The sequence below is a fragment of the Xiphophorus couchianus genome, chromosome 6 (genome assembly GCF_001444195.1).
Source record: "Xiphophorus couchianus chromosome 6, X_couchianus-1.0, whole genome shotgun sequence".
Lineage (NCBI taxonomy): Eukaryota > Metazoa > Chordata > Actinopteri > Cyprinodontiformes > Poeciliidae > Xiphophorus > Xiphophorus couchianus.
This window is the reverse complement of record NC_040233.1, coordinates 4,096,416-4,105,050: the sequence shown is the minus strand read 5'-3', so window position 1 is coordinate 4,105,050 and position 8,635 is coordinate 4,096,416. Positions and strand designations below refer to the sequence as shown.

At 41.2% G+C, this 8,635-nt stretch overlaps 1 protein-coding gene and 1 long non-coding RNA gene across 3 annotated transcripts; one reads left to right on the top strand and one right to left on the bottom strand.

The window, feature by feature from the left end:
* Positions 1–456: 456 nt before the first annotated feature.
* Positions 457–1,650, bottom strand: LOC114147145 (uncharacterized). Its single transcript, XR_003596029.1, has 3 exons — positions 1,537–1,650; positions 1,305–1,451; positions 457–564 (listed from the first exon to the last, which is right to left on the bottom strand). It is a non-coding gene; the product is annotated as an uncharacterized LOC114147145 (long non-coding RNA).
* A 2,096-nt stretch (positions 1,651–3,746) lies between these two features.
* On the top strand, positions 3,747–5,508 carry LOC114147144 (regulator of G-protein signaling 13-like). 2 transcript variants are annotated; one of them, XM_028021712.1, is made up of 5 exons: positions 3,747–3,910; positions 4,020–4,079; positions 4,168–4,229; positions 4,326–4,492; positions 4,603–5,508. In XM_028021712.1, the coding sequence occupies exons 1-5, from the start codon at positions 3,771–3,773 to the stop codon at positions 4,786–4,788; spliced, it is 615 nt and encodes a 204-aa protein (XP_027877513.1). In that variant the 5' UTR covers positions 3,747–3,770; the 3' UTR covers positions 4,789–5,508. The 2 variants fall into 2 exon arrangements, with proteins under 2 accessions (XP_027877513.1, XP_027877512.1); XM_028021711.1 differs by having other exon boundaries at positions 3,748–3,910; positions 4,017–4,079.
* Positions 5,509–8,635: the final 3,127 nt, after the last annotated feature.

Below are 8,635 nucleotides of genomic sequence, written 5' to 3'. Positions count from 1 at the left end.
GTGGTGAGAGAGGGACGAGCACTTTTAGCAAATCTGACTTTTAACGGACAGGATTTTAACCTCTTAAATATTTATGGCTTTAATGACAAACACGACAGGTATGACTTTTTAGAGGAACTGCAGCCCCACATGCTGGGAACAAAACCTTTAATAATTGGGGGGGATTTTAATTGCATTTTATCTAGAAAAGATAGGAAAAGAAATAGACAGGATTTTAAGGTAGACAAAACATCACTTTTATTACAGAGAATCGTTAGGGATTTTAAACTAGTGGACTGTTTTAGAACTATGCATCCTGGAGAGGAGGGCCACACCTGGGTCAGTGGTGATGGCTCTATGGCCTCTCGCATTGATTATTTCTTCATCAGGGATTGCGCCCTAACTGATGCTAGATTGTCACCAGCTTTCTTTTCTGATCACCTCCTTCTGTCCTGCACGCTTTCACTTCCTTCAGGTGCGACGACCGGGAGAGGTCTGTGGAAACTCAACCGCTCCCTGCTGGAAGACCAGGTTCTGGTCGGCCAGTACCGGGAGCGGTACCACGAGTGGCAGACCCTCCAAGACCTGTACGAAACACGAGCACAGTGGTGGGAGATGGTGAAAGGTAGGACCCAGACTTTCTTTCGACAAGCAGGGAAAAATAAAAAGAGAAAAGAACAGAGATGCATGATGAGGCTGCAGAAAAGATTACAAAGATATTATTTTCTAAATCAAAAGGGAATGGATTTTAATAAAGAAATAAGAGAAGTAAAAAAAGAAATGAGCATTTTAGCAGAAATAAAGAGTAAGGGAGTAATATTAAGAAGCAGAGAGAGAGAAATAGAAGAAGGAGAAAAATGCAACAGATACTTTTTTAAGAAAATTCTAAACAATCCAAGTTTTATCTCTGATTTAAAGTCAGAAAATGGAAACATTGCTTCTAACATAGAAGAAAAGAAAAAAGTAATTGAAAAATACTATAGTGATTTGTACTCAGAAAAAATGGTAAAAGGAAAAAATATAAAAGAAACTTTAAATTTCCTTGAGAAAAGTATAGAAGAAAGTAGTTTTTTAGAGCAGGATTTTACCCTTTTAGAGCTTTTTCAGTCAGTGAGAAGTTTTAAAAGAGGAAAGTCTCCAGGCTCAGACGGACTCCCTATAGAATTTTATTTAACCTTTTACGATATTTTAGCACCGGATTTACTTACTGTTTTTACTGATTTTAGCAAACTAGACACACTCCCCGATAGTTTTAGAACAGGAATTGTTACACTTTTATATAAAGACAAAGACAAGACAGATCTTAAAAACTGGAGACCGATTACCCTTTTAAACGTTGATTGTAAGATTTTTAGTAGACTTTTAGCAGCCAGGATGCGTCGAGTGTTGGGGGATCTAATCCACCCGGATCAAGCCTGCGCCGTCCCGGGAAGGAGGATCACGGACAGCCTGGTACTGATCCGAGACACCATCTGTTTTGCGAGAGACAGAAACATTCGGCTGATAGTCCTAAATCTAGATTTCGAGAAAGCGTTTGATCGGGTCTCGCACCAGTACCTCTTCCAGGTACTGCAAAAAATGGGTTTTCCTGGGAGGTTCGTAGCGTGGGTGGGACTGCTGTACCGAAACATCTCCAGCAGATTCATGGTTAACGGGTTTCTGACAAAAGCAGTGAAAGTGAACTGCGGTGTCCGTCAAGGTTGTCCGTTATCCGCCCTTCTCTATGTGGCCTGCGTCGAGCCGCTGGCGCAGATCTTGAGAAGGGACCCACAGATTTTAGGTGTAACGATACCGGGGAGTGGAGGGCAGGTAGCGAAATGTCTTTTATACATGGATGATTTTAACATTTTATGTACAGATCTTTTATCAATAGATAGGATTTTTCAATTAACCGATTGGTTTGGGAAAGCATCAGGGTCAAAATTAAACAAAGAAAAAACAAAAGCAAAATTTTATGGACCATGGAAAGAGAATGAAAAATTAGGATGTCAGTTTCAAGTAACGGAAGAAGAACAAAAAATACTGGGAGTAAAATTTGACAAACATGGAGAAGGAAAGACAAACTGGATTGAAATAACAAGAAGAGTAAAACAGCGACTGGGATTCTGGGGGATGAGGAACCTTACGATAGAAGGAAAGATTTTAATAGTTAAAGCTGTGATTTTACCAGTGTTTTTACTCACCAGTGCTGTTTTTATCCCTCCTAAGAGAGTGTTTTTAGAACTACAACGAGCCATTTTTTATTTCATATGGAACTCTAAATGGGAAAGGATAAAAAGAGAAATCATGTACAAACCCAAAGAAAAAGGAGGAAAAGGAGTCCCAGACCTTCACTTGTTTTTAGGCAGCCATTATACGAGCACGCACCTGAAACAAGCAATGAACCTTTCCAGCAATAACAAAACAAACACGATGACCAGATTCTGGTGCGGGTCCTATCTTAGAAAACTAAAAATGATAAAAAGTGATTTTAGAACTCCAGTAGCTTTTAACCTTCCTCCAGCATATGCTTTTATACGGAAATTTTTAGAACATTTTAGATTGGAAGGAGAGGAGAGCAAGATTTTAACAAATCATCGTCTTATTATTTCTGTTGTGCAGGACCGGGAACCAGTGACTCCAGTGCGCGGCCTCCTGTATGGAGACGCCTCCACCGTTTGGCGTAACGTGAGCCATCCCGTCCTTTCAAACAGACTCCAGGACCTGTCATGGATGGTGGCTCATGGGATCCTGCCAGTCAGAGCCGTTATGCACTCCCGCGGCATGTCTGTAACGTCCATCTGCCCCCGACCCGGTTGTGGCGCGCCGGAGTCGGTGAGGCACCTGCTGTGGGAGTGCAGCGCTGCTGTGGACCTGTGGGCAAAAGCCGGCTCCTTGCAATTCCCACACTTGCCAGCAAGGGAGGTCCTCCATGGGCAGCTAGTGCTGTACGGGGTGAGCCAGCAGAAAATAACGAAAAAGGACTTTGCTGAGATCTGGCTCACCCTAGCCACCATCAAAGACGCCATTTGGACCTCCAGAAACTTGCTGGTGAGCAGGCGCAGGCAGATGCCCCCCGTGGCTGTGATCCGGATGGCGGCAGCAACAAGAGGAACATCAAGGGCTGCAGGTGGCGCGCCAAGGACACAGCCACCAAGAAGAATCGCCTGCGCCTCCGTGGACGAAGGAGCCGGCGCTCCACGAACAGAGGTCCAAGCAGCGGCGGCCTGGCTCTCCGGGTGAGGCAGGAGGGAAGGAGCTTCAGGGCAGGTTTCCCCTCTGAGCACCAGCGCTGTTTGGAAGGACGGGACGGCTCCGGACTTGGGAAGGGGTCACCCTGGTCCTGCTCAACTTTTAACGCACAGAGATTTTGTGTTTTATATTCTTGTTCTTAGCTTCTTTTAGTCTGAACTGATGATTTTGTAAGTTATTGAAAATTTCTGTATAACTGAAATAATGTAAATTTTTAAATGCTTACAGTAACAATAAATACTTTTCGAAAGAAAAAAAAATCTAGTTGTTCAAATCTTATAATAGTGACACTGCCTCTGAAGGCAAAGCAGCAGAGATACTGAAGCATTTGCCTATGCTGCTGAATGTTCCACCTGCGAATTTGCATCTCCAGACCTTAAGCCAAACAATGCAGGCTGGAGTACAGTACAGTCGAGACAGCTGAAGCTCTATGCAGCACGTTTTGCGCGGATGTTTGCGTCATCCACAACTTCCTCTTTGTGTGTCGTTTGTTCAGAGTTGCATCTCTGACGTTGACTTCTGTTCATATATAGAGTGGCTGCGCGGGCTCGGAGAAACAGATGCAGTTGGAGAACTCTGAGAGCAGCCTACCAAAAGAAACTGCACATGTACCAAAAGCTGTTGCCATGCCAAGTCTAGCCACATTGACACCGCCGCAACACCTAAACATGGACATCGACAAGAAAGCTGTTGGATACAGGTAACTATTTTATTCCAAATAATACTTTCTCTTTCCATTTCTGCTGATCATCTTTGATTTTTCAGTGAAGTAACTTTTGCTGTCTTGTGTTTTTCCCGTCGTTTAGCAGGGGAGGAAACCTAAAGTCTCGGCTTCAGTGTAAATTATCTCAACCGGCCAACACAGAGGAGTAAGTCAAGAAATCTCTCACCATGAAACTCGACATCTGCACTATTGCTCCTTTCACGTGTTAGTAACAACACGCTCTCCTTTTGCAGGCTCTGTTTTGAAGAGATGTCCCAGTGGTCACAGTCACTAGAGAGACTTCTGTCCTCCAAATGTAAGTTAGCCAATAAGTCATCTAGTATGCAAATCCTCCAGTTAGTCATCCTCTTGAACGTTGACTAATTGATGCTTGCTTTCCCAACCCGTGCAGACGGGATGAAAATATTCCAGGCCTTCCTGAAGTCGGAGTTCAGTGATGAAAACCTGGAGTTCTGGGTGGTGTGTGAGGACTTCAAGAAGATCAAGTCTTCCTTCAGAATGTCCTCAAGGGCCAAAAAGATCTTCAAACTCTACATCCAAGCCGAAGCTCCCAGAGAGGTACGCATAGAGGGTTTTTTTCTTTTAAATGAAAGAAGTTTTCTTTTTAGTACTTTTCTTAAAAGCCAGCACTGCTTCAGCAACTTATGTTATGTTTCTTAAAATTCCAGATCAACATCGATCACAAGACCAGGGAGGTAATCAGGACCAACATGAAGGTTGCGTCCGCAGTGTGTTTCGAAGAGGCCCAGAAGATTGTGTACGGGTTAATGGAGAAGGACTCATACCCACGCTTCCTAAAGTCGGACATTTACAGGACTTTGCTGGACTCTACATCAGGGCCAATGAGGACGTAAAGAAAACACATGCCAGAGGCTTCGCTGTACTGTAAAGCAGTGTCAAACGCTTGGACGGGCTGAGAAGACCGGGGGTTTGTCGACCCATCGGGCTCGAGCTAACACGTTCGCCGGAACGCCTGGACTTTCCTCTGTAGTCTGAGAACTACTTAGGGATTCTCTTTACCACGTATAACTCTGCTTGGGGCATTGTTGCTTGTAAAAACAGTTACGTATGCAGATCTGAGCAGTCTCCTGAGCTAATGTGGGTCTCTGCTCAGAATGCGACTCTGAAAGCACAGCTGATCCGGATGGAGCTGGAAAGCAAGAGACTTTCCGAAGGGACGATGACTGTGCAATGAAAATGCTGGGGACTTTCTGCGAGTGACAGCTGAAACTAGACAGTCCCCTTCCACCCAAAGTGAAAGCGTACCCTGGGGTACTTACCTACAATTTGCTCTTCCATTCAGGTTTATTGTTATCGCACTAAAGCAATAGCTAAGTAGATGCTATCAGAGGTGTGGGGTTTTTAAATTCTTTTATCTTTATTCACAATTTTATGCATTCACAATGTTTCCATTCTGACATCAGACTCACTGAGTTGATATGTTACAACTGTAATGAAATGATATAAGCTATTTGTTCTACATGTACTTGGGGGATGTGTTGGTGTAAATGTAAAATATTCAAATTGATTTGTGGTGTTTAATAAAAAAACAAAAACATACTTGGACTCAAAGACAGGTGTTGTGAAGTGCACTCTGATTCAAATCTGTACTCGTCAGACAGGCGGCCGCAAAACGAGGTCAGGCGTAAGAATCGCATCGCCTCAGCACAACACAGGAAGCAACCCAGTCGCTAATTCATTCAGTTCTTTCTCCTCATTCATTCATTCATTCATCTACTTACTCATACCCAGAGATTTTACTACCCAGCAGTTTAGAAATGTTCACAGTAGCAGAATGTACAGCAGTGAGGTGACTGATACATCTGGAACAACGAAACGAGCAGGTACAAAAAAACCCCACTGATTTCAGTGATAAATTCAGTTTGTGTTGACTCAGTTTTCACATTCGAGTTCTTAACATCTCAACACTGCTGCTTTGTTGTTTTCTAAAGTAAGAGGATACCAGTCCTATCAGCCAGGCTAGCATCACACACCGCTCTGTGTGCTGGGGTTTAAACAAATACTGCGGCGGCACCGGGCTAGCATGAAGGTGATACCATGCATTACAGATGTAAACAGATTCAATTTACTGCCGTACATATACAGAACTGTGCAGATGTTCACTTAAAGACACTTCACTCAAGCCAGAACAGGAATTAGAACAAACTTAGAGCCCAGAGAGACTCCTACTAGCTTCTAGAGGAACTACTCATTACCTTAGCATTTAGCATTAAACTTCTAGCATTGGAGCAAGATGTAGAGAAACTGTTGTTAGTTTACAAATCTAGAACAAACTTAGAAAGTACTATCTAATTTTATCAGACCAAGAATCTAGAGAAATCCCTGCTAGTTTCTAAATTACGGACTACTTATTCTTATTAAACATGGGGAACCAATATGTAGTTTTACACTTTTTTTTCCTTTTGCTCTTTCTTTTGGTTTGTTGTTTTGTTGTATTTCCATCTAATTCATGTAAAGTGCTTTGAAATGCCTTGTTACTGAAAATGACCTGCATAAATACAATACCCTACCTTACCTTACCCCCACTTAAAACCTGGCCTATATTTGAGCATTTTTAAAAGATGGCATTGTTATTAAAATGTCTCATTGCTTCTGTAATAGCGTTTGATATTAAAAAGCCACAAAACTGCAAAATTGAGGCATTTTTTAAATAATGCTGTTCTCTAGGCAAGCACAAATGATGCAGAAGTAAAACAAAAACGTTAACTTTTATTTCAGGACGTTTCCGTTCAACGGAAGCGCTAACTGTGTATCCATGAGATAAGGAGAAAATATGACTTCTTGGGGTGAAAAAATGGTCATTTTGTCACAAAAATGAATCACTTGAATTTCTCTCATAGACAGCAACCCAACTTCCTCCATTATTCTTCTTATTATTTATTATTATTCTATCCACAGTTGTGATTAGAGCTGGGAATAAATGTACCAACTTACATTTTCCCAACCTGAACATTATTTTGAGTTTTCTTAAAGGAAACTTTAAGCTACATATAAGAAGTCAAATACGACTGTATTATTCAGATTATATGAATTAAAAATGTTAATATTCTGATACGACTGAACACTATCCAACAGCGTGAACTCACACGACTTTCTCTACAACTAATTACTCCACATTCCAACCCTAATGGTATGACGTCAAGCTCTCCATGCAGTTGAAGTCGAGCTAACCGCTTTAGCGCATCGCTCTGCGTCACGCTGCCTTCCTTGAAAGCAAGAGTTGGCTTCTCTTTTGAGCAATCTTGCTCTCACTTCATCAGCCCCAAAATTACAGGTGGCTCGGTTCTTAGACGATACGTTATTTGGAGTTTTATTTTTGTAGCATCACGTCTCACACAGCTTTTAAACTGCTGGTGAAATCTGGATTCTGTCCCTCATGGAGTTAAAGGGTCATGTGTATCTGAAAAAAAAATATGTTTGGGGCTGTGCCAGGTGACTTTCATCATTTTCTATTTTTTTTCTTCTGGTTGACCTGACCTTGTGGGGGTTTGACACGAATTGCATTTTATCGAACCACCATTTTGTACCCACCAGGGGAACATTTCATACCTGATTTGGCAACTAATGATTTAAAATATTTTTCTGATCTCAACAATTCATTATAAGGAAATATGGTTAAATAATTCTACCAGTGGGAGAGTAATTTGGTTTAATTGGGGGGTCAAACGCTGTTATATAAAAGTTATCTGTGCGGAGGAGGAATCACAACCAAAATAAATGGAAACTGGGTAAATTAGAATAGAATAGAATAGAATAGAATAGAATAGAAGTAAAGTTTTCACAAAAAAATGACTATCTCAATAATTCATAAACAAAAAAAAAAAAAAACTACTTAACCACAAAGAAAAAGACTTTTGGTTCTCACTGGCTGCATTTCCATTGACCATGAAATTGCGAATTACGAACATAAATTTGCAGAGTGGAAACACAGCGATTTTTGAAAAAACTCGCGATTTTTGATGAAGCATTTTTTGCACCAGGATGAGGTTGTTTTTAAGGCGTATGAAAATTTGTATATTTCACAAAACTGCAGCACAAACGCTTTTTTTGCATCACACAAGTCATGTTACTATTGGCGAAAAAGACAAAAGGAAGTGGCAGGATGATGACGCGGCATGATTTTTGGACATTAGCAGAATGTTGACAACGTTTTGCGTACATTTGTAGTGGAAACACAGCTAATGGCTCAGGCCTTGTCAAACCTGAAAGTATGACAAGGCTCCTAGGCCTTGTCATACTCAAGGCCTGGGAGCCAAATCTGGCCCGTTGTAGCTTTTTTATGTGGCCCTCTAGACTCCAAATTACTTCAATAAGTCCTTCCAGTTTTTTACCAATCTGCAAAATTCACACAAAATCAACAAATCTCCACATTTTCTGCAGATCTTCTCAAAATTAGTCAAAAACATTGAGCTCAAGTGGCTCAGTCTCACTGAATGTCAAGTTATAATTGATAAAGCTAATAAAAAGTCAAATTTAACATCATAGATTAGCGCAAATATCCTAAAAATTCCTTACAAACATTTCTAAATTGTCACCACAAAATCTATTACTTTGATATAAAAAAAAAACACTGAAACAATAACAAGGAACAGTTTAATTGGTTTTATTAAGATATTCTGGCACAACTGGCCCTTTAAGAAGCTTAGGACATAGTCTTCAACCTTTCCCCCCCCTGGGAAA

Bases quoted from the DNA above. Each gene is read 5' to 3' on its own strand.
- LOC114147144 (XM_028021711.1), top strand. From the start codon at position 3,771: ATGCAGTTGGAGAACTCTGAGAGCAGCCTACCAAAAGAAACTGCACAT. The intron at 3,911-4,016 runs GTAACTATTTTA...CCCGTCGTTTAG, and splicing joins AAGAAAGCTGTTGGATACAG to CAGGGGAGGAAACCTAAAGT. The intron at 4,230-4,325 runs GTAAGTTAGCCA...CAACCCGTGCAG, and splicing joins GAGACTTCTGTCCTCCAAAT to ACGGGATGAAAATATTCCAG.